This window comes from Alosa pseudoharengus, unplaced genomic scaffold, assembly GCF_046254945.1.
Source record: "Alosa pseudoharengus isolate Yale_2024_CS ecotype anadromous, Long Island Sound unplaced genomic scaffold, YU_APseudo_1.1 YU_APseudo_1.1_scf_17, whole genome shotgun sequence".
NCBI lineage: Eukaryota > Metazoa > Chordata > Actinopteri > Clupeiformes > Clupeidae > Alosa > Alosa pseudoharengus.
In genome coordinates, this window is record NW_027468640.1 from 20,210,746 (window position 1) to 20,237,007 (window position 26,262).

The 26,262-nt window shown below is 40.8% G+C and overlaps 1 protein-coding gene across 1 annotated transcript in view; it reads right to left on the reverse strand.

The window, feature by feature from the left end:
• Positions 1-598: 598 nt before the first annotated feature.
• Positions 599-26,262, reverse strand: part of LOC143127389 (basement membrane-specific heparan sulfate proteoglycan core protein-like) — a 30,335-nt gene continuing 4,671 nt past the window's right edge. Inside the window, exons 10-24 of the mRNA XM_076288863.1 lie at positions 22,803-22,860; positions 12,907-12,948; positions 12,457-12,735; positions 11,914-12,186; positions 10,526-10,786; positions 10,024-10,290; positions 9,452-9,724; positions 9,087-9,362; positions 8,161-8,406; positions 7,952-8,065; positions 7,796-7,820; positions 7,466-7,611; positions 7,301-7,354; positions 7,210-7,257; positions 599-834 (exon numbers count right to left, since the gene is read on the reverse strand). Of these exons, the coding sequence (XP_076144978.1) occupies positions 782-834; positions 7,210-7,257; positions 7,301-7,354; positions 7,466-7,611; positions 7,796-7,820; positions 7,952-8,065; positions 8,161-8,406; positions 9,087-9,362; positions 9,452-9,724; positions 10,024-10,290; positions 10,526-10,786; positions 11,914-12,186; positions 12,457-12,735; positions 12,907-12,948; positions 22,803-22,860 (2,415 nt within the window). The 3' untranslated portion in view covers positions 599-781. The remainder of the gene's footprint in view (positions 835-7,209; positions 7,258-7,300; positions 7,355-7,465; positions 7,612-7,795; positions 7,821-7,951; positions 8,066-8,160; positions 8,407-9,086; positions 9,363-9,451; positions 9,725-10,023; positions 10,291-10,525; positions 10,787-11,913; positions 12,187-12,456; positions 12,736-12,906; positions 12,949-22,802; positions 22,861-26,262) is intronic.

Sequence of the window (26,262 nt, forward strand, 5' to 3'; positions counted from 1 at the left end):
GTCTTACAGTGTCCCGGGAATCCTTGTTGGTGTACGGTCACTAAATCTACACATAAATTATTTTATTATAAGGCCCCCCATTAACGAAAGTTCACAAAACTTGGCATGCATTCGGAGGGTGTCATAATGATCCTACACTTTCAATTTCGTGCAGTTTTGACCATGTCAGCCAGAGATATTGTGATGAAAACTATACATGAAATAAGCTATACATGATGAAAGCTATACATGAAATGAGTGGTAATGGGATGGGTTGACATGCTCCCTTAAGACCAACATACAAAAAAAATGGTCCTCCTAAACCCTACGGTTCTCGAGATATTAACAGAAAACTGTGTCTGCCCTACCCTCCTTTCTGGGGGTCGAGTCCAGCGGGGGGGCTACAGATCAAAACGAAAAACGATGGTTCCATGCTATCCATGTGGGGTTACATGCCCACCAAGTTTCGTGTTTTAAACACACACTAATATAACTAGTCATTTTGTGTTTTCGTCCCATAGAGAAACAAATACTTTGAAAGACAGTACACATGGTCACATTTGAGAATATGCATGTAGAACATACATTGATACATTTACACTAAAGCACATATCAAATCATACATTTACAGTAGGGCTCAATGCTGTTATTGTTATGTTATGCAACTCCTAAGCCATGGTAGGTGGAGCTTTACTGACTTACTGACATTATAATTAGGCCTATCATACTGCTTTTATATCATACTCATTTCATTGGGCATTCCCTGTCTGTATCTCTCTCTCATTCTCTAAGTTACATATGTTTAATGTTCTGAAGTATCAGGGAGATCCACATCGTCATATCCCTCCTCATAATCTACACAGGAAGACAGAGATAAGGAGGAAGGTCACCATAAACTCATACTTTGTTTTCTACAAATACTTTGTATTAATACACGCTTTCCTTTAGTGAGATTTTTCACTGTCAGGTCCATGACTGGTGTACAGTATATGGTAGCTTTATGTATTTAAGACAAACACATACCAGCAGGAATATTAAAAACAATCCCCTTGATTGAAATTGTATATGCAGTTTTTTTCAGTTGTTACTGGTTATGGAACTAATCTGCATTATTAGTAGAGCGGCTACAAGGCCAATTTGGCAAGAATCGTGCAAATTATTAAGCATGAAACTTGGTAGGTATGTGCTTATGACCAATACAATCAAATCTACCTGATTGGCCACTTGAAATGGCGGCCATTTTCCAAGATGGCCGCCAAAAAAGACTCCAGAAATTGATTTATTGCATAGAATTGACCTAGCAAATTATGATACAAGCATGAAATTCGACATGTATGTGCTTAAGACCAATACAATCAAATCTACCTGATTGGCCACTTGAAAAAAAGACCCTAGAAATTGATTTATTGCACAGAATTGTCAAAGCAAATTATGATGGACGCATGAAATTTGGCATGGATGTGATCAAGACCAATACAATCAAATCCACTTGATTTGCTACTTGAAATGCTGACCATTTTCCAAGATGGCGTCCAAAAAGACCCGAGAAATTTGCAAATTTCAAATGTGCAAATTGCAAATGTGGTGTAAATAATTGTTCACTCTCCTTAAATATGTTTCCATAGATGATGAAGTGATACAGATATTAAAAATGTTCCACAATGACAAATAAGCCACTTATGACACACAAATAGCATGGTGATAACATGCTAATAATGCCAGTGAGGTCAAAAATATCCAGGCAACACTTAGGTGTGAGGAACCACTGCAGGTTTATTCACGATACCGGGAGCAGGTCACTAGCAACAGCATGTTCCAGTAACACTACTCAAAGTTCTCTAGGGCGAAGCCCCATCTTATACATGTTAATTACATTGGTAATACAAATCACATGAGTACAATGGTCTTTTCCAAAAAATCTTCATACATGCAGAAATACAACAATACATATACACTTCTTGGACATAGCATGTGATCCATGCACCATACGCAAGTCATGTGGCTACTCCAAGTAAGTAGATAATTGGTCAATACAATACATATCCATCCTTCAGCATTCTCTTGCCATAGTCTAGTTCCTGTCGGGATATTCCTAATATTACTGCCTCAAGCAGAATACCCTTAACTCGTGACAAAGGGGGTCGCATGACCTTTATTAGAAAATCTTGACATAGAGAGAGCAAATGACAGACAAAGCAAAATTGATGCACAGTATTGAATGTATAGAAAGCATACAAATAATATAAGAAAATGAAATGTTAATCACTTCTATGTAATAAATGTTAGTAATCCAAAATTTCTCCTTCACCAGTTCTTAATGTCAATGGAGGGCGTTGCGTGATGCCACCCCCCACCCCCCCAAACAAATAAAATGGTTATGACATGCTAATAATACAAGACACTAATATGCTAATAACGGCAATTCATGGTTTTCTCGATGTTGCTGTTAAACAAAAGATGCGTGTACACCAGAAACAACCTCAGCTACCAAGTAGCCAAGGTCGTTGAAGAAGCTTTGTCATGAATTCGCTTTTTTCGCTCTGGACGTGACATTGACATGTTTGATTTAGCTAATCACATAACGGCTCTGGCTTGTCAGCCTGGGACATTCGAAGATAAGAGCATTCCAATATTTTTTTGCCGAACCGCTCATTACCATCATATTAGCTGACTTTTAATTGCTAAATCGCTTAATCGTTCTGGTCGCCCAAATTGGTTCGCTCCCGGCGAATTCACTTTGGTCGCTTTATTCGCCAACCCTCCATAGACAAATAATGACTTCCGTCTTTCCGGTCGCATAGGTCGCTTTTGGTTTTACATGCAAATAACAGCGGTAACAGTTATTAACGACAAATAAGCCCCTTATAACACACTGATAACATGGTGATAACATGCTAATAATGACAATTCTTGATGTCAATGGAGGGTGGTGCGTGATGCGATACCATTGTGGTAATAATATGCTAATAAAGGTAATTTATGATTTTCTCGATATGGGCGTTTAAAAACACTAATAACGTGCTAATGGTACTAACGGTAATAATATGGTAATAATGTGCCGCTCACTATAATTTGTGCTCTCTGCGACTGTCCCCACAATTACCCCAGAGTTAGAGAACAAGGCAACCAGAGTGAATCAATCAGCAGTGGTCCAATGTCACTGTAAGTGGCTAAAATTAATTCCGAATAACCTCAGTGGCTGGTTTAATTCAGATAGTTTTGGTCTAAATATTGTAAGGATATCGAGAGTGATATACAGTACATATACTCAAATGTAAAACGGCATATACAGTGTAATTTGTAGTAGGAGAGTAGGCTACAAAGTAGAGCAGTAAGAACAGACAGGAATATTATATATGAGGCATACTAGCATATAAGTGTTCTGTGTAACCACTCTGAAGGCCTGACTGACCGCAACGTCAAAAAAAAGTTTGGTTTGACTAACATTGCCCTTTTCCATGCTTAAAGGAACACGCCACCCAATGTCAGTAGTAATATATGTTCTTACCTTAACTTTCACGAGTTGAGTCATACCTCTCCCGTGTCCGTACGTGCACTCAAACGCTCTGGTGCGCGGCTGGACTGTGTTAGCATGTTGCTATGCTAGCGGGCTTTGACGGCAACTAAGCGTAGAAGTAATCAAAAACATCCACGTTTTACCGACTTAAATACAGTTGCACGAGTAGTTGATAGAAATGCTACGGCCACGCAACGTGAAACGTGGCGATTTTCCAAGCGAATAAACCGGAGAACTACAATGTGTGGCGCAATAGCACTTGGGAGTACTTCGACCTAGCGTAGTAGTATTGTTAACACCTAATTGTAGATCGATCCTATCCACCACAGAGTTTAGAATCCATGCTGGATCGACCCTCAGCCTCTCCCTCCCCTCTGAGCGAGAGAGAGGCACACACACTAGAGATGCGCTGATGGGCTATTATTTCAAACATAACTGCATAGCAAAACTTATCATCCATCAGCCATCCATCAACTCAGTTTTTTGACCAATCTTCGAAACGGCACCCGCCCACCATCCGCTGGTTGTTTTAATGTAGGCTATATGGGTGATGCAGCGCTGCTGACGTGAGACTAGAAAGCCCTTGCCTGTTCTAGGAAGACTGATCCAATGCAGCAAATATATTAAAAGGCTAAAGTCGTACATTGGCTATGTTGTAGCCTATCCCCAGAATATCAGCAGCAAACTCAGTCTCTGTCTCGCAAAACAGTCTCCAAATAAAACGCACATCGGCCTGTTGCCTATACTGCCAGCTTGTGACAATATATCGTCCAAAATGCTTGATTGCATTGCATTCTCCACATTTTTAGCTACATTTTCATGTACCACATCAGCATTTTTGTTCAGTGAATCTTTTGTAAATTGCTTTACAATTACCGTCGGGCCTATAGGCCTATTGCCTGGCTTGCCTCAGCTTCGGTCACGTCCTTTTACAATTTTATCATTGTAATAAAAAACGCAATTTGCCACATAATTTCAACATGCTCCTGGCCTACTAATTAATGCCTATTGTACTTTATTTTTTGCAAAAAGAAAGAAATCCTTGATAAAATAACAAGTCATTCACATTATAGGCTACTTTACACACTGTTATGTCAGGGTGACTGAAAGCCTGTTCTGAAGACTCCCATTCATTTTGACTGCACGAGCGCGTCTTTTTCAGACAGACAGCGCAATTCATTTTAAAGCAATTTACAAAAGATTCACTGAACAAAAATGCTGATGTGGTACATGAAAATGTGGCTAAAAATGTGGAGAATGCAATGCAATCAAGCATTTTGGACGATATATTGTCACAAGCTGGCACTATAGGCAACAGGCCGATGTGCGTTTTATTTGGAGACTGTTTTGCGAGACAGAGACTGAGTTTGCTGCTGATATTCTGGGGATAGGCTACAACATAGCCAATGTACGACTTTAGCCTTTTAATATATTTGCTGCATTGGATCAGTCTTCCTAGAACAGGCAAGGGCTTTCTAGCCTCACGTCAGCAGCGCTGCATCACCCATATAGCCTACATTAAAACAACCAGCGGATGGTGGGCAGGTGCCGTTTCGAAGATTGGTCAAAAACTTTGGTGTTGATGGATGGCTGATGGATGATAAGTTTTGCTCTGCAGTTATGGTTGAAATAATAGCCCATCAGCGCATCTCTAGTGTGTGTGCCTTTCTCTCGCTCAGAGGGGAGGGAGAGGCTGAGGGTCGATCCAGCATGGATTCTAAACTCTGTGGTGGATAGGATCTACAATTAGGTGTTAACAATACTACTACGCTAGGTCGAAGTACTCCCAAGTGCTATTGCGCCACACATTGTAGTTCTCCGGTTTATTCGCTTGGAAAATCGCCACGTTTCATGTTGCGTGGCCGTAGCATTTCTATCAACTACTCGTGCAACTGTATTTAAGTCGGTAAAACGTGGATGTTTTTGATTACTTCTACGCTTAGTTGCCGTCAAAGCCCGCTAGCATAGCAACATGCTAACACAGTCCAGCCGCTCACCAGAGCGTTGGAGTGCACGTACGGACACGGGAGAGGTATGACTCAACTCGTGAAAGTTAAGGTAAGAACATATATTACTACTGACATTGGGTGGCGTGTTCCTTTAAGGTGAGGGTGGGTAAAGAAATATTACATCTTACTTGTGACATGGTCAGAATAATCATCTGGGGCCAGACTACAATCACCAGGCCAGATATTGGGAATCCTGCTGAATGGGGTTGGATGAAAGGAGATGATACATGGCAGGTTTGTTGGACAACTTTGCCTCCAATTGCAGCCAGCTGTCAGGAACTCACTAAGTGTTCATGCAAAAAAGGTTGCACCCATAGATGCAAGTGCTTCCGTTTGGGGCTTTTGTGCACAGCACTATGTGGTTGCACATGTGAATAGTAGATGAAGAGCACTGTTACAGTGACTCAATTAATTCCAAAGGGTGAAATGTTGATGGTGTTTTCTTAAAAACATCAAAAAAATTGCTCACATTTGCTGTGAAATGGACTGTTATTTTTCCATGCTGAGATACTTACTGCCATATTGTTCTTCTTGGCATCCGAGTTCTTTGCCTTGTTACAGTTACCAAAAAAAAAAACATGCTCTGTTATCGCCTGCTCTGGTTGTACAGTCGTATTTTAGATAGGCAAGTTGGTGCACGGCTTTGTCAGTCCTGATGCTGATGCATACACTCTCTTCTATTGTCCCTCAGTGAGATTAATTTAGCCCTTCCAGGGTTTGTAGTCTTTGTACATAGTTCATTTGTGAAACACTGAATCTCAGTTATGTGCCTTTTTGCTTGATTTTTGCTTGATTGAATTTCCAATGACTTCATCATAGAAGGAAACAGAAATGTAGTGAATGTTAACATTGATTTGGGCCACATCTGCTAAATTAATTGCAATTAATGAAGTTCTAGTGTCTTATTTGGTGGCCATCTTTAAAAATGGCTGCCATATTACATTTTCAAGTTGCAAATGAGGTGGATTTGATTATATTGCTCTTTAGCACAAACATACAAAATTACATACTTGTATCATAATTGTCTTGCTCACTTCTGGGCTAAATTCAGTCTTTTGGCGGCCATATTGTAAAATGGCTTCCATTTCAAGTGGCGATTCAGGTAGATTTGATTGTATTGTTTTTTTAGCACATTCATGCCAAAATTCATGCTTGTATAATAACTTGCTTGATCAATTCTGTGCAACAAATCCATTTCTATGGTATTTTTTGGCGGCCATCTTGGAAAATGGCAGTCATTTAAACTGTAAAATCAGTTAGAATGTATTGTGTTGGTCTTAAGCACATACCTGCCAAATTTCATGGCTGTATCATAATTTCCTTGGTCAATTTTGCACAACAAATCAATTTTTAGAGTTTTTCATGGTGGCCATTTTGGAAAATGGCCGCCATTAAAAATGGCAAATCAGGCAGATTTTATTGTATTGGTCTTGAGCACATACATGCCTAATTTCATGCTTGTATCATAATATCTTTGGTCAATTCTGAGCAATAAATCAATTTCTGGGGTCTTTTTTGGCGGCCATCTTGGAAAATGGCCACCATTTCAAGTGGCCAATCAGGTAGATTTGATTGTATTGGTCTTGAGCACATACCTGCCGAATTCCACGCTTGTATCATAATTTGCACGATTTTTCCTGTAGCCGCTCTACTATATATGTACAAATCTGTGCAAACCAAAATAACTTGTTTTACTCTCCTTACCTGGAGAGTTCTTGGATGATTTAATTGTTTCATAAACATCTGTAGCACCTGTTTTTAGATAGAATTGATTTAGAAAAGGTAACTCCAAGACCTTTCTGCAGTGGCATATACAAGGGTGTGAGGGTGTCATAGTCATCTGTGCATCCTATGGTATGGAATGAATGATAAATCATTAGAATGAAAGACATTGTTCTGCAAAAATCCAAACCATACATTACATTAACATTAACAAAATCAACAAAAGAGTCAGTCTTACTCTTCTGCAGTTGCATATACTCTGACTGAGTCCCCTCACTTCCTGCAGACTGACTCTGATTCTGATTCCTCTGGTCCGGGTCTGAACTCTGATTGGTCCTCTGGTCCGGTTCTGAACTCTGATTGGTTGTCTGCAGTTGCTGGTCTCTACAGGGAAACAGAGATATGTTATGTGCTGACAAAGTGATGATGTATGACTGACTGTTGAAACCCATAAAGAAAACAGACTGTAACATGGATAAAGACTAAAAAGACTGGTTATTAAGTAATCTGTGACTTCAGAGTGATTCACAGCTTTCCATTAACAAATTAAATTGTGAAGAAAACTTACAAGTTTCGCTTCACTGTACCGGAACCTAAATCTCAGAACAGAAAATGTACAGACATCAATCCAATGGCCATGTTCCATTATTTTAAACAGTCTTTTGTTAACATGTCAGATGCAATACAGGAGTTATTTCCATAAACTGATAACTTTTACTCTTACTTTTAACTTTGTACGAGTACAGCATGACCAGTGAAATGACCAGAGCAAATGCTATTAGGAGCCCAATCACCACACCTACTCCTACCACCAACATGGAAGACCCAGAACCTGAAACTGTAAACACAATGAACAACTGATAATGGCTGTTACTGATATCCAAATACCATTGATGTATACATAACCATTACAAAACTATTAAACTCTACAACCTCTAACTGTGACCCAGCTCTCTGGTGATTCTCCTCTCTCTGGGTTGCTGCACTTATAGAGGCCTTCATGTGACTTTGAGACTGCAGGGATGGCCATATCTCCTGTGGTGGAGGTCTGCAGGAGTGTCCCATCTTTATAGAAGTCAGCACTGATGTTTGATGGCTGGTAGCGATATCTACAGCGCAGAGTCAGAGGATCTCCCTCAGTCACAGGATGGACAGGAGTCTCCAGGATCACATCACCTTCTGCACAAAAAATAACTAATTTAGCTGCCTATACCAAAAGCAATCACACTTTCCAAATTTAGGTGATTGATAAAGATCTTGACAGTCTGAGAATTTCCTTCACTGCTCTATAAACCAAGAATAATGAAAGTCTGCTGAACCACCCCATGGAGGTACAGATACAATTAGAGTGGCACTCAGACAGCACAGACCTCCACAGAATGTATCACAAAAAAGGTATAAAAAAGCCCCCCCAAAAAAAATTCCTGTGGAAGAGCACTGTCCCATAGACAGCAAAAGAAAAGTCCACAGGAAAGACAGAAACAGGAAGACATTTTACCCTGCCAATTAAGCAATCAATGAGGCCGGACACCTAGACACTGTGAAATTGTCAGATTTCAAATAAATGCATTTGCTTGCGTTGACCACTAGAGGGCACACCAGGTGGGAATGTCATATGGTGCAATAATAGTGAAAGTGAAACTAAATCACTGCAGTTAATCCAAGAGTCCAGATAATCCTGCAGACATAGAGATGGGCAAAACACACCACACCTGGCAGGGGTAATACATTAGCCAACAACAACTAAAAGAAAACCTAGATACTAAATGGAAAACACAGTTACATTTTCCATACACTATAATATATGATAACACTCACTGTGAACTCTTACTAAATGGAAACACTGTACTTCAACTCACTGTGTACTGTGATGTTGACAGGATTACTCTGCTCTCCAGACTCAGACTGACACCAGTAAACTCCACTGTCTGATGGAGATGCTGAGCTGATGCTGCAGCTGGATCCTGTTTCTGATCTCCAGTCAGTGGGACACTTTGATTCTCCTCCTCTGCCTGTGAACCACCTCAGTCTCCATCCAGTAGAGTTGCCCTGAAGCCCACAGCTCAGGGAGAGAGGCTCAGATGTAAAGATCTGGGTCCAGTTTGAATGGATGATCACAGAAGCAAGAGACACACCTAAGGGAGACACAAATAAGAATTGACATTAGTGGACTATAACACACACACATACTCATAATATTGATATTCTAACGAAACAAACTAACCTATGAGCTTTATCTCCGCTGTATCACTATATTGAGTGTAGAAGACTGGGTCTCCTCTCCCAGCTCTGCACCAGTACTGTCCTCCATCAGAGACTTTAACAGAACTGATGCTGTAGGAGTTTCCATCAGTCTGGGCCACAGGATCAGAGGTCTGTGTGTTTCTGTACCAGTAGAATACCAAACCAGAGGAAACACCCAACTCACATCTCAGAGTCACTGAGTCTCCTGTGAGGAGCTGGTGGCCTGGACTTAATGTGAGTTTGGGCTTTGGTGCTGAATAGGAAGAAACAGTCATTGTCACACAGCAAGTCACACAGCACATATGCACGCACACACACATACACAAACACACACACACACACACACACACACAGGGATGGGCATTGTTAAGAAATTATCGATATCGATGCCATTGTCGAGTCTGCTTATCGATGCGATTCCTTATAGATTCCCATATTGATTGTATGATTCCGATGGATCAGAAGGTTTGGAACCAATTCCTAACCGATACCTGGAACCGATTCCCAAGCCTACACACACACACACACACACACACACACACACACACACACCTTTCACAACAATAGTTGTTCTCCTGCTTGGTTGTGATGATGTGGGTCTGTCTCTCCTCTCCCCCTGACACCAGTACTGGCCCTTATGAGACTCAGCAGCTCCTCTGATGGTGAAGGTGTTTCCCTCAGACACTGGGGTTCTGCTGGACTCCTTATACCACTTATATATCCAGCCACTGAGAGACTCTATCACACACTTCAGAGTGACGTTCTCTCTAGTGAACACAGGACTCTGGGGCTCTACAGTCAGTGTAGCCAAAGGCAGAGCTGCAGAAGAACACATGGAGAGAATGAGGAGCAAAGGAGAATTAATGTGAACTGTCCTGTTTAGACTATTGGACACCTTCGTAACAATATAGTGGACATATCAATGCAATATTGTACTATAATATTTTAAACATGTATCAGTTCATGATTCAGACATGATACCTTTGTATATGCTTATCCTTTTTAGTTAGAGAGAACACATACATAAAAAAGTAGTTTTTTGTTTAAAACTTACCATTCACTGTAAATTGAACAGTGCTGCTGTAATATGTTGATTTCCTGCTTCTCTCTCTCACTCCATAGCACCAATACTCCCCCTGATCAGACACAGTGGCTCTGCTGATGGTGTAGGTGTTTGTCTCAGAGGGTTTGATTGACCCGAGAATATTCCACTGATATGTCCAGCCACTTGAGGGCTGTATTCCACATGTCAGAGTGACTGTTTCTCCCGTGAACACAGGGCTGGGTTGTACTGTCAGAGAAGGCACTGGAAAAGCTGTGTTGTGACAAACAAATTGTAAACATGTTTATGAATAGAAGCTCTCAAGTAAATAGATATAATTATCATTTAAAATATAATTAGTGTAGTAGTATTCACCTCTTACACTGACAGAGACAGGAGTACTAGGCTGGGAAGTCTTTGGTCTATTTTGTCTACGCCCTTCACATGTGTACTGGTACTGGCCAGCTTGGTCAGGGTGGGCAATGGTGATGGATTGTCCATTCTGATTGGGAATGTTATCATTACCTCTGCGCCAGTTATACTGATCCCAGTCTGTGTACTCTGCTATGTCACACCTAAAGATGTGTCACACCTGCAACCAAAAGATTCTAGAGCGCTGCAACCGTCGTCCTACTATGGTTGTTATAGTTACCATTCATAAGCATTGATATGGAACGGTGTCCTGTTATTCAGAATTAAAGGCCACCCGCCAGCCAATCAGAAAAGAGTATTTCTTCTCTCCGGGTGATAAAACAACCATAGTAGGACGACGGTTGCAGCGCTCTAGAATTTTTTGGTTGCAGGCTTCCCAACAATGGAATCAACTGTAAACAAGCTAACTGTCCATGCTAAAGTTGTACAACAAGCTGAACTAGTGAGCTTATTTTTAAACAGAACCGCGTGTTTCCAGTGTTTACATTGGCAACCGGGTGATAAGCGGGATAACGGCCTTCGAGGTGTGTCCTGTTATACGGAATTAATGGACTTGGGCGGAGGCAACTCCCCTCCGCTGCGCGTCGGGGAGTTTTTGCCCCTCGCCCTCATCCATTAATTCCGTATAACAGGACACCTCGACGGCCGTTATCCCTTACTTAACATCAAGAGTTATTGTATTGCTTTGCTGCATTGCAGTTGGTCTGTCTCTCCTCTCCCCCTGACTGCAGTACTGGCTCTTATGAGACTCAGCAGCTGCAGTGATGGTGTACAGTATGTGTTGGTGTCCCCCTGAGAAACTACATCTCTGTCCCAGTCTTTATACCACTTATACGTCCAGACACCTTCAGACTCAATCTCACACTTCAGAGTGACTGTTAGAGTCTTTTATAGTAACCCTTATACTGTAGGTTGAGCTATACCTTAAGAGCAAAGATACATAATACCTCATGCAAGAAGTTACTCACCTTTAACAAAAACATAAAGACTTCCACTCATCAGTGAAGACACAGCTCTGCCTCTCATCTCTCCCTGACACCAGTAACGACTCTCATCAGACTTGGCTGCTGCTGTGATGGTCAGTGTGCTGGTGTCAGGCTGAGAGAGATGATAACTGATGGAGCCTTTAAACCACTTATACGTCCAGTCACTCTCAGGCTGTATCTCACACTTCAGAGTGACTCTCTCTCCAACATACACAGAACTCTCTGGCTCTATGGTCACTGTAGCAGTGGGCAGGGCTATGGGAGGTAAAGAGTAAAAAATGAATAAATACACTTCAGAGTGACTTCCTCTCCAGTGAACACAGGAGTCTCTGGCTGCACACTCAGTGTAGGTGTAGGCAGGGCTATGGGGACACACACAACACTGATTAACAGCACACTCATCACATGATGACACCCCAGATATACACAGGCACTTACTGTACCTGGAAATTCAACTGTTTTTTACTGCTAGCAAATCCAGTGGAAGAAAATGGTTATGGTTCACATTAAGTGACCAAAACTCACCAGACACTTGCAGTTTCACTCTCTTACTCCATTCGCTGTATTCTTTATCTTTGACACCGTGGCAAATGTATTCAACACTATGGGACACATCCAGAAGCTGTGTTGTGTATTCATTCTTGTCACTCCAGCCTTGTTGTGGGTAATTTCTACCATCTCTACGCCAGAGGAACTTCCACCCTGACGTGTCCTGTCCCTCTATGCTGCATCTGAGAGTGACAGACTCTCCTCTGTAGAACTGTGTTTGGTCAGGATCCAGCACCAGTACAGCTTTGGAAGTCCCTTTGTAAATCACAGGACAAACATGACATGAAGGTGTGAGGAAAACTGATGGAAACTGGACATAAAGACGTATAGTCTGAGAACCGAATTAGTCTAGTGTGTGATGTGGGGATAAGCTGTGTCTGGGATATTTCAACATATTACAAATTACATGATAACATTCACTTTTACCTTGCCCTGCTGTATGTCCAGAGTAGGAACACAAGATCAGCACTAGAACACAAAGACACACAGATCCAAGTTCATCAGAGTTCTTCACACAGTTTTCATTAAGATTCTGACACTCACCAATGATTTGTTATCTGAGATTTGCTGTTGGGTAAGAACTACACCCACTCAGGAGTACACTAACGCACAAGAGCAACTGAAAACATATTCTACTGCAGGGCAAATGTGCTTCATCATTATCTCCTCTCACCACGAGTGTCACCACTACCAACATCAATGTCACTGTTATTTCACTAAAAGTGTTTAAAGGTGCAGTCAACCATTGTGCATGTTATCACACTTTACATTCTTTTGTCCAAAACAATGTGCATTATATTTCAATCAAGGACCAAAAGAAAAGCCCTCCCTTCACTGTTCCCGGAGAAACTCCACACAGTGTTGCACTTTTGTTTGGGGGACAGGCTGCCCAGTTTGTTTGTTTCCAGTTTTAGGACCCTGGGCTGCCTACAGAGAGCGTTTTATTTATAAAGTGTACTCACAGGATGGGCAGCTAGCTGATTGTGAGGAGACAAAACATGTTTTGGGCTTGAGTGATGATTGCTGACTCTGATATCTGACTGTACCTTTCATCATCACTTAAAAAATATGCATACAATTATATCAACACAATATAATTTCTCTCTCATACACAAAATATGCTCTCATTGTACCCTTGAAAATAACATTTAATATTAGTATTATAATAATTAATTCACTATCACAATCAGTGAATTGAAAGGGACACTTTTGCAAATTGCAAATTTCCTTCGCTTTTCCATCTACCTGAGCATTCTGTATGTCACTGCCTACAATATAACCCACGTATACCACATCCTTCTTAAGTGATTTTTTGAGAATAAGACAATGGTGAATCTGTGTTTGATCCTCAAAACCACCTTTCAAGAGCAAACAACAACAACCAGTAGAAAATGACTGTGCCGAGGCCCAGCACAACTACATTACACCACTGAGTAGCAACACCTAATCAGGCCCAGCACAACTACATTACACCACTGAGTAGCAACACCTAATCAGGCCCAGCACAACTACATTACACCACTGAGTAGCAACACCTAATCAGGCCCAGCACAACTACATTACACCACTGAGTAGCAACACCTAATCAGGCCCAGCACAACTACATTACACCACTGAGTAGCAAAACCTAAGCCGTACTCTTCATTAAAGGATGTGTTGATTCTCACCACTATGTGCTGCTCTACTGACATACTCAAAAGAGGCTCCCCTCCTCAATCAGGGACACAGGAGCAGGACTTTCACAATGCATCGGTCTAGTGTAGGGTTGCCACATTTGATTTGTGAAAATCCGGGACATTCATTGCCGACCCCCCCCCCCCAAAAAAAAAAAAGTTATGATTTTGATTAATGTTAAATGCCTTTCATTATAGGCCTATTACTGGTTTTAAATAATAATTTATTAACAAATGCTGCAAATGGTATAGCCTACTGTTTAACTATAAATGGTGCATTGTCACTTAAAGGAGAATTCCGGTGTGATATTGACCTAAAGTGTGTTGAAACATGATACCGAGTGTGAATGTATGTCTCATAGCCCATCTCGGCTTGTCCCCTGCACTCCAAAATCTGGCGCTAGTTAGCTGATGCTACCAACAGCTTTTTCAATGGTGGTGCTTCGGCATCGGGCTAGCCATGGAAATAAATCACTGTTTTACACCATTTACGAGGCTCAATCAGGCTTGGAATTTCACCATTCCGGGGGCAAGGCCATTTGGCCTTCAGTTGGGCATATTTGGTGGGGGGCACAAAGGCCACATGTCAGGGCACCAAGGCCAAAGTTAACTATAGCCTACAGTAGTAGGCTATAAAAATGATCAAAGTTTTATTTAGCCTATTCACTGCAGTAGACCTGCATCACTGTATGAAACATTACAAAAACATGAAACATGACATATTACATAGAACTGTAAATCATCTGATCATCTAATATTTACAGATATATAGGCTATATAATAATAATAATAAGCTTTATTTGTATAGCACCTTTCATACACAGAATGCAGCTCAAAGTGCTTTACATTTGAAGCATGTAACAAAATAATAGTCAGTCAGTCATTATCAATCACATTTCTTCATTGCTGGGGCCGTTTATGATCCACTCAGCAACATATCAAAAATATAGAAAATGACATGTCATAAGACTGGCAGCCTTAACCCTCTTACCCCCCACAAGCACGCCATATGGCAACTGTGGCAAGGAAAAACTCCCATATTCCAGGAAGAAACCTTGAGCAGAACCTGACTTAATAGGGGGAGCCCATCTGCTTCTGGCTGGCTGCGCCCTCCAATAGCAGCAGATGTAGAATAATCTGAAAAAGTAGTCTACAGGATAAGACGAGTTAACTAAAAGCTTTCCTGTACAGGTATGTTTTCAGATCTTTTTTAAAAATATTTACTGAACTCGCCTGCTTGATGTACAGAGGCAGGGTGTTCCATAGTTTGGGGGCATAATGGATAAAAGCAGCTTCTCCACTTTGTTTGTGGAGCACTTTGGGTACGATTAAAAGATTAGAATTGGATGATCTAAGTTTCCTTTGTGGTTGATAAGATATTAAAAGCTCAGAGATATATGAAGGTGCTGTGCCATTCAGAGCTTTGTAAGTAATTAACATAACCTTAAAATCAATTCTATAGGAAATAGGGAGCCAGTGCAGTTCAGCCAACACAGGGGTGATGTGTTCTCTCTTCTTAGTCTTAGTTAAAAGTCTAGCCGCAGAGTTCTGTATGAGTGCCAATTTCTTTAGATGTTTTTTGATATATAACAACATTTATTTTATATTTGGCCTGTTATGTAGAAATCATGTATTGAACAATTTAAGCACAGCTCAGCTTTAAGAAACTCAAATAGCCTAGATGCATGCTTAGCATTTTGTGATCATTAAGGCTACTTTCACAAACTCTTAGTCAGCTGTCCTCTGATTTACCAATATCTAGGCGATATTTGTAACATTTATTTTGTATTTGGCCCGTTATGAAATCATGTGGAACAATGTAAAAGCCCACATGAGACATCCATGTATGTCGAACTTTACTGCAAATTCAAAACTGGATTACTCTGGAACGGCTAACTGTACAGGGGACTGCTTTACGCCTTTGTGTTCGGTAAGGTCTCCTGTTTATTCTGATATATGGTTTGTCATGTGTTAAAAGAAGGGTTCGTAAAGTATTCCACCGAGATGAATGGGTAGGGAGATCATGGGACGCAAAACCTTCAGTAGAATGTATGGTTAAATTGAATTATATTATTTACTTTTCTCGCGAACCGTTCAACACAGCCATTATCGGCTAACATCGTTTAAAAGCTGAGAAAAAGCTCTTTCATGTGATACTTGTGATGTCTGTGTGATGAATAGGCTACTTCGCGAGTAGTTCAACTGAAAAAGGGTGAATTTGGACGCACTTTCTTTCTTGCGCTGTCACTTTCTCCACTGCGTAAAAGACTAAATTAATTTGCGCCGTGAATGCTAAGATTATTTTGACAGGCCACAGGCTAAATAAAAATCGCTATTAGTAGGACGCAAAGCAGAATATTGAAAGAAGGGGGCACCAAGGCCACCGTGGCCTGTAAACCTCTGATTTTCAAAGGGGCCTCACGGCCAATGCAAGGGGCTACGACGGCCATGGCCGTCGTGGCCGCTGTGAAATTCCTACCCTGGACTCAATGTATCTCCACACTTCATTGGTAGACTTCCGAGGGCCCTGACATTTAAAACGAGACATTGAGAACTTTGAAAAAGCACTGGTAGTTTACTTACAAGACGATTTATACAGACAGTATCTTCACGAAGTTTAGCGTTTGCAGCCATCTTGAATTTAGTCACGATAAGTCGAGCGACGAGTAAGAATGAACAGGTATGATAAGGGATCAGATTCCAAAAATAATTCATTGGAAATGCATGGATTCCAGTTTCTTTCAGTAGCAGCAACTGGAATCCATGCATTTCCACAGAATTATTTTTGGAACCTGATCCCTTATCATACCTGTTCATTCTTACTCATTGCTCGACTTATCGTGACTAAATTCAAGATGGCTGCAAACGCTAAACTTCGTGAAGATACTGTCTGTATAAATCGTCTTGTAAGTAAACTACCAGTGCTTTTTCAAAGTTCTCAATGTCTCGTTTTAAATGTCAGGGCCCTCGGAAGTCTACCAATGAAGTGTGGAGATACATTGAGCCTCGTAAATGGTGTAAAACAGTGATTTATTTCCATGGCTAGCCCGATGCCGAAGCACCACCATTGAAAAAGCTGTTGGTAGCATCGGCTAACTAGCGCCAGATTTTGGAGTGCAGGGGACAAGCCGAGATGGGCTATGAGACATAAGTTTACACTCGGTATCATGTTTCAACACACTTTAGGTCAATATCACACCGGAATTCTCCTTTAAGGTTGCTGAGTCTAAACGGTTCTTATAATGCCCTTTCACCAGCTATTTTAAGATATAAGGCTAATCCATAAAACATTGACAATACTATGCATAATATTAAGTTGTTAGCCTACCCACTCCGAAAAGTTACCCATTTTCACCCTGTCGGCGTTGTGAAGGCCTACTGTGTATCTCTTTTTCTTCGCTGCTGGCCCTGACTTTGATTTTAGCCTATATCCTCCTCCGTCTCGCGCCCCATTTTATCAAACCAAATCGAACCGAAATTTCTTCTTTTTTTTTTACTAGGCTACCCTCTCCAATCTGTTGCCTACCCGCACGCACTCACTCTCTTGTATGCTGGCTGCGCGCGGCCGGTTGTTAGGTGATGCTGTATGCTGAGGTAAACTTTCGTTTCGCAGGTCTGCATTACAACCAATCAAATAAGCGCATGCCTGCCTCCGACAGCAGGATACAATCAAGATAACTTAAAGGGGTGGTTCAGGATTTTGGACATAAGACCTCATTTCCAAGTAAGCAAGTGTGATATTTATCAGTGGAGACCGTTTTCAACACGTTTCATCCAGTCCTTCTAATTGCAGAGTTCGCAGGTGCTAGGCTAGCGCAAGTCAACGGTATGTGCTAGCCTGCCACTAAAGACAGTCTTACCCACTCCAAAGTACACCCGAGGCAAATTCCAGACAATCGATGTAAATGTCTGTGTTGATAGAATAGTGTGAGAAATACAACTACCCTCGCATCGCGTTGCAATAGTTATACTTTGCTCCCTGAAGTTGGTAGTAGTCATTTTGCATCTCAGCGGCGGACTGATATTACCAAGGGAGTGCGCTTTACTGTTTTCTTTTCGGCGCAGTACTACTAACCGGAGCAAGTATAATTCCGCCGCTGCTAAGAAACTAGTCCCTCAAAATGTAATGCGATCGTTGAAATGCAAGGATAGAATAACGTTAGAAATAACACTATCAAAACAGACATTTACATCGATAGTCTGGCGTTATAATTTATTTGCCTCGGGTGTACTTTGGAGTGGGTAAGACTGTTTTTAGCGGCAGGCTAGCACATACCGTTGACTTGCGCTAGCCTAGCACCTGCGAACTCTGCAATTAGAAGGACTGGATGAAACGTGTTGAAAACGGTCTCCACTGATAAATATCACACTTGCTTACTTGGAAATGAGGTCCTATGTCCAAAATCCTGAACCACCCCTTTAAGAAATATAGTAGGATTTCAGGAGCGGAACGTAGGTTTTATTGAAAGTGAAACAAGGAATACTTAGAAGAAAAATAGAAGTGCCGTGCCTTTGCACCAAAAAACGGGACATTTGGTGTCCCGGGAAAGATTATCAATTTTCCGGGACAGACATTAAAAAAAGAGAACAATCCCGGGAAAACCAGAATGTGTGGTAACCCTAGTCTAGTGAAGGTGTGCTGGATTATCTAAAGCTAAAGACGTCCTGCAAAAGTGTTGAAATCAACATAAAATGTTTGGTGTTTCCTAACATTGTTGTTTTCTGGGACCAACAGCATTTGTAGCTGCATTGTCACTTTAATCATTTTGAGTGTTCTGTTTAATAACAACCTGCCTTTGTAGAGTAGCACCACAACATCTCCACAACATTTTTGTATCTGTGTTGCAGGCACGTGCAGAGAAGGGGGCTACAGGGGCTCTAGCACCTGCCCTTTTGCCCCTTTGATGTCCAAGTGCCCTTTTGACAAGACCCGTTTTTTACTTTTTAAAATTTTTAATACTTCCGCTAGTTCCAACGTGAATATTCGCTAAAATGTCTCATTAATAGTTTGTGAAATTAGAAATTTACAAAAATAACAATTTTCTGTGTTAATTGAAATGCCTTGCGGCCACCAATCCGTGACGTCATACATTTAGTGAACTCTCAGAAGGTGCACGCAGGCACAGTGCTGCAGGAGACTTTTGGGAGCACGGTAAGGTCACTTGGCAGTTAGCCTATCTGAACATGCAATAGTATTCAGCTTAGAGATAGAGAATAAAATGTTTAAAGTTGTTTCATGTTTAATGAAGTAGGCTATCAAACCCGTTTTAACCATGTCATGGTCCATCCATTTCAATAACCTGGCAGCTTCGAAAATCTAAGGCTGAACGTTCATATTCTGTTTAGGTTACTATGTTATAGTAGCTTAGGTTAGTAGACCTAGTTCATAAAACAGAGTAGGCACTGGCGCCTTAATGCAGGGGCTTACCTGGGCTTCAGCCAAGGGGCCTCGACCAATGAGGGGCCTCCTAATAATAATAATAATAATAATGATAATCAATAATAATAAACGGCGTGAATCTGCAAGACACCAGCTTGCTAATGGTGGTAGTTCACTGTGATAAACATTAAAATTATAGCCTGACAAGTCAGACTAGGCAATAACATATTTGCTGCCGCTGGGGTGCGTCTAGATTTCTAGGCTATTAAAATTAGCTTTGAATTTAATCAATAAGATGTAGCCTTATAGCCTATGATCTCTGAGTAGACAATAGCCTAATGAAAACTGAAAAGACTGTGCCCTGGCTACAGTAGGCCTACAGTACATGCACTCCTATTGAATTTTCAGAACCAAGGACAGAAATTAGAAAAATGTGTTACAGCTCTGTCTGCTATTTACACCCATTCTTCTTGATACATAATGAATAAATATGAAAATGTATAAAATGTTTATCAGTACATTGGACTACTTTGCAAATTGCTAAACCATATAATAGCCTGTCCCACCATCATCATTGAAATAGCATAATACTAGAATTTAAATGCAAAAAAAAAAAATGTCCAGCTCAGGTTCAGATGATTAAAGCTTTATAGGCTAGGGAATGTAAAACTTAAGTTCCAGTTTACACCATATTCTCTATTGGGTTGTAATCAAAATTAAGTTTTAAATAAAGTTAAAGGAACACGCCACCCAATGTCAGTAGTAATATATGTTCTTACCTTAACTTTCACGAGTTGAGTCATACCTCTCCCGTGTCCGTACGTGCACTCAAACGCTCTGGTGCGCGGCTGGACTGTGTTAGCATGTTGCTATGCTAGCGGGCTTTGACGGCAACTAAGCGTAGAAGTAATCAAAAACATCCACGTTTTACCGACTTAAATACAGTTGCACGAGTAGTTGATAGAAATGCTACGGCCACGCAACGTGAAACGTGGCGATTTTCCAAGCGAATAAACCGGAGACCTACAATGTGTGGCGCAATAGCACTTGGGAGTACTTCGACCTAGCGTAGTAGTATTGTTAACACCTAATTGTAGATCCTATCCACCACAGAGTTTAGAATCCATGCTGGATCGACCCTCAGCCTCTCCCTCCCCTCTGAGCGAGAGAGAGGCACACACACTAGAGATGCGCTGATTGGCTATTATTTCAACCATAACTGCATAGCAAAACTTATCATCCATCAGCCATCCATCAACACCAAAGTTTTTTGACCAATCTTCGAAACGGCACCCGCCCACCATCCGCTGGTTGTTTTAATGTAGGCTATATGGGTGATGCAGCGCTGCTGACGTGAGACTAGAAAGCCCTTGCCTGTTCTAGGAAGACTGATCCAATGCAGCAAATATATTAAAAGGCTAAAGTCGTACATTGGCTATGTTGTAGCCTATCCCCAGAATATCAGCAGCAAACTCAGTCTCTGTCTCGCAAAACAGTCTCCAAATAAAACGCACATCGGCCTGTTGCCTATACTGCCAGCTTGTGACAATATATCGTCCAAAATGCTTGATTGCATTGCATTCTCCACATTTTTAGCTACATTTTCATGTACCACATCAGCATTTTTGTTCAGTGAATCTTTTGTAAATTGCTTTACAATTACCGTCGGGCCTATAGGCCTATTGTCTGGCTTGCCTCAGCTTCGGTCACGTCCTTTTACAATTTTATCATTGTAATAAAAAACGCAATTTGCCACATAATTTCAACATGCTCCTGGCCTACTAATTAATGCCTATTGTACTTTATTTTTTGCAAAAAGAAAGAAATCCTTGATAAAATAACAAGTCATTCACATTATAGGCTACTTTACGCACTGTTATGTCAGGGTGACTGAAAGCCTGTTCTGAAGACTCCCATTCATTTTGACTGCACGAGCGCGTCTTTTTCAGACAGACAGCGCAATTCATTTTAAAGCAATTTACAAAAGATTCACTGAACAAAAATGCTGATGTGGTACATGAAAATGTAGCTAAAAATGTGGAGAATGCAATGCAATCAAGCATTTTGGACGATATATTGTCACAAGCTGGCAGTATAGGCAACAGGCCGATGTGCGTTTTATTTGGAGACTGTTTTGCGAGACAGAGACTGAGTTTGCTGCTGATATTCTGGGGATAGGCTACAACATAGCCAATGTACGACTTTAGCCTTTTAATATATTTGCTGCATTGGATCAGTCTTCCTAGAACAGGCAAGGGCTTTCTAGCCTCACGTCAGCAGCGCTGCATCACCCATATAGCCTACATTAAAACAACCAGCGGATGGTGGGCAGGTGCCGTTTCGAAGATTGGTCAAAAACTTTGGTGTTGATGGATGGCTGATGGATGATAAGTTTTGCTATGCAGTTATGGTTGAAATAATAGCCCATCAGCGCATCTCTAGTGTGTGTGCCTTTCTCTCGCTCAGAGGGGAGGGAGAGGCTGAGGGTCGATCCAGCATGGATTCTAAACTCTGTGGTGGATAGGATCGATCTACAATTAGGTGTTAACAATACTACTACGCTAGGTCGAAGTACTCCCAAGTGCTATTGCGCCACACATTGTAGTTCTCCGGTTTATTCGCTTGGAAAATCGCCACGTTTCATGTTGCGTGGCCGTAGCATTTCTATCAACTACTCGTGCAACTGTATTTAAGTCGGTAAAACGTGGATGTTTTTGATTACTTCTACGCTTAGTTGCCGTCAAAGCCCGCTAGCATAGCAACATGCTAACACAGTCCAGCCGCGCACCAGAGCGTTTGAGTGCAAGTACGGACACGGGAGAGGTATGACTCAACTCGTGAAAGTTAAGGTAAGAACATATATTACTACTGACATTGGGTGGCGTGTTCCTTTAACACGTTTTCTGAAAATTTTGTTCCATGTGCCCTTTTTAAAAAAATTGAGCCCCTGCCCCTTCAAAGGTCTCTGCACGCCCCTGCTGTGTTGTATCTCAACACAGATACAAAAAACGGAACATATCCAATTGCACAAAGATTCACAAGCCTTTGTGCTAAAGCATGAACATAAGAGCTGGTGGGTTTAAGTAAATATCTTACAAATAGCTCTGTATAATTATGTAGTTATAAAACTATAGGCCTACCTAGATATTCACATGCATAGTAAATAGTAAATAAAGGCACAGAGATGGAAACTTCCAGAACAAAACACACACACACACACACACACACACACACACACACACGCACACACACACACAGGCGTAACTCACCAAGCAGCAGGCCCACAGGAGAGAGCTCCATGCTGTGTGCTGTCCAGTTTCTGATCGACTGAGATGGTAGAGTGTGATGAGAGAGAGAAAGACACTCGCTCAAGATAAACTACCCTACCCAACAGAAAATAGGGGAGGAGTGGTAGAGAGTTTCTGTGTGTGTGTGTGTGTGGTGGGGGATTGCATTGGTGGGTGGGTGTAAGGCAGAATAACTGAGATAGACATGCTGTCAGGCGAGTGGGTCTGCAAAAAGTAATACAAAAAACATATCTCGACTGATTGAATGATTGATTGAGTGATTAAGTGATTTATTGATTAATCCATTCATTCATACATTCATTATTTTTATTGTTTACTTCACAGATGTTTAGTTAGATGGTTAACAAGCCGCAATGCATTTTGGACAAAATACCAACTATGCCTTGTTCTCCTGAGACTAAAAGTCCATCTGTTTTTTTTTCTGTAGAAGACATTCAGAACAAGGAAACACAGAGAACAGACAACAAGTAACCATATATGTGAATAATAGAGGGAGAACTTGGATGTTATTACTGAGAGTCAAAAAAGGGGTCAAAAAGAGGAAGGTCTGAATCTTTCATATCACATACATAGATGCAACCAGTTTCTCATTATTGGTCTTTTGGTCTTTTTTATTTTTGCAATTGCCATTCTACATCACTTTTATCACATTAAAAAGGAAACTTGCAGGATCTGTTTAATATTATGTATTCATTCACCATATCTAATTGGCATGGCTATAACTGCAAGGAAAAAATGAATGAGGAAGTAGCAGCCAGAGATGTTCTGAGAGCTGACCCATGTTCAGCTAAAAGCCACAGAGTCTTCAAAAATAAACATGTTGGTGACACAAGTGTGAACTTTAAAAGAGCCCTTTCTCACGCCTCTTTTGTGGTATGTTTTTTTTTCATTGGCTTGGTTTTATTATCACTTGGTAAACATTTTAGGATCAATGATCTGGTATTTTAGGAACACGTCCTCATTATTTTGTACAAGGAGTGTCATATCTCAGAAGAATATCAGTCGTTATATAAACAATAAGGACTCAGAAACTGCATTCATTAACTATGTATTCATTAACTATGTCTAATTGCCATAGATTTTTGCTATAACTATATTTTGATGCATATTTTCTGTTATGTGTTGTTCAGTAAATGTTCACTGTACTACCATCTGCACATGTGCATTAGAGAGGAAATGGTTGGTGAGCACCTCCTACACACAGCTCACAGCCTACAGAGGAAACCAGACCAGAACCACAATCTCTCACCTCCTCTTGCACAGCAATAGACATGTAGAAACACAAAGAAAAGGTAGAAAAGGTAGAAAACAAGTGAACGAGCAACAGATAGAAGAAACAACAAACAAACAGCAATAGGGTATAAAAAGAGACAGAGGGGAGGAGAGTAACAGGCAGATTGGGGCAGATGATTGTGAAACACTGAAACCAATGAAGACCCAGATAGTGACTAATTCAACACCACGGACAGCACCCACATGTGGCTCAGTGTTTCATTGTGTTTATCACGCTGACTATAAATAGCCCTTAATCGTCCTGTCTTCTGACGTAAAGGTCCTGGCAGGAAGTGATTACATCAACGTTTTTTGGTATATCCAGTTTTTAATATTTTTTTCCGAAGTGTTTACAAGTTAATGTTAACTAATAATTGTTGCAAACTGGTACTACAAACAAAATATTAGTGCATTCCTGGATCTACATCCTTATGCATGCTTCCTGCCAGGACTTTTACGGGCTTTTCCCAAATCACAGAAGTAGCGTCGACGCAGCGGTATAGTAGCAGATAGTAGCATCCATCAGGCAAGTGTTATTTAAATAAACTCCTGGTGTACTTACAAACTTTTCAATGCCTTGCTTTATGAGTAAAGAACATAGTTGTACTACTGTAGAAGTTTCGTATCATTCAGGGCATTATTAGTGGGGTAATTTACGAGATAAAAGTTGGTTCCATTACGCCTGCAGAAAGTCATTCGTTTCTGACAGCGCTACTCGACCAGGGTTTGACCAAGGGAAAACAGGTTCTGGGAGGGTGTTTGGCTCGGGGTCATGGTGCAAAGGACTAGAGCCCGACCGATCTATCGGCGGGCCGATATTATCGGCCGATATTAGGCATTTTCCAAACTATCGGTATCGGCATTTATAATGGCCGATAAATGAATATTTTAAAAATAAAATAAAAACGGACGAAACACCCTTCAACCATGTCATGAGTGTTGGCGTTGTATAGTTTGTCCTCCAGAGGGCACTCTACACCGTCCCTGCTGGCAACACTCGTGTATAACGCGCCACACATCCTGCAACCTGCTGATCCAGCCAGAGTCGGGCAGAGAGAACCAGTTTTCCGCGAGTGAGATCATCAGTGAAGTGTGTTCATGGTGATTTGGTCACGAGACATACATTGCTTGAAATAACAATTAAACGAACATCCCCATCAGTTCTCTTAACTCAAATAAGCATGACAAAATTCGTGAAAACAATGTCCAGTTTTGCTGCTGTTAAATAAGCCGAGAGTGAAGCGGAATTAGCTAGTAATTACGTTACGTTGTTACAGTGTAGTTGACTGTCTGTCCTTTTAACTTTTGACAATGTGACTGAAGATGTATTTCTTTAATAGCGTGACAGTTATAGCAGTGAGACGTATCATCTCTCCCCGGTCTGTTATTTTGAAAGCGTATGTTTTACAATTTGCAGTATGACGTTATCCATTGCTAAATTAGGGCTCATCATAGACTAGCTAACCACAAAGCTAGCTAATGCTATGAATATCAGTGGAAGACCGCTAACGTTAACATTAATGAACTTGGAAACCACAACGAACTTATTCTGCCTAAATAAAGTAATGATTTATTACTAGTATATCTGTAGTTACAGTCCCTGCATTGTAAAATGTAAATTAGACGTGAGAGGAGTGAACATTTAGACATAGAGAAAAAGTATCAAACGTAGCTTGTGCAATACGTAGCTTGTGCATAAAAGTTAGCTTTTCTTTTACACGTGTGTGAAATCGAATGACGCCAAGTGTGCGCTTCAGACTGTCGTTCAGCCGCAGCAGAGTTACATAATGGATTTAGATCACTAAATAGTAGGTTTTAGAAGGCAGGCAGCAACTGATGATTGAAAATGGTTTGATGTAGCTTGATGGAAATAATTTTAAAAGTGCAGGTAAAGGGATAAGCAAGCTGACATTTTAATTATAAGGTAGCTTGTAAGGCAATAGGGACTAATTATTACACACGCACACTCAAACATTTAAGAGTGACCTTTATCTTGTTTAATGATAATACAAATGATGATGATAGTAATAATGTCATCATTATTATTTGTAATTGTTAAGTCTTAGTTCAAAGTTATATTTATGAAACGTGTTGTTGTTATTTTGTTTTTGTTCAAAAAACTAAGTTTCATATCTTAAGTTTCTATTTT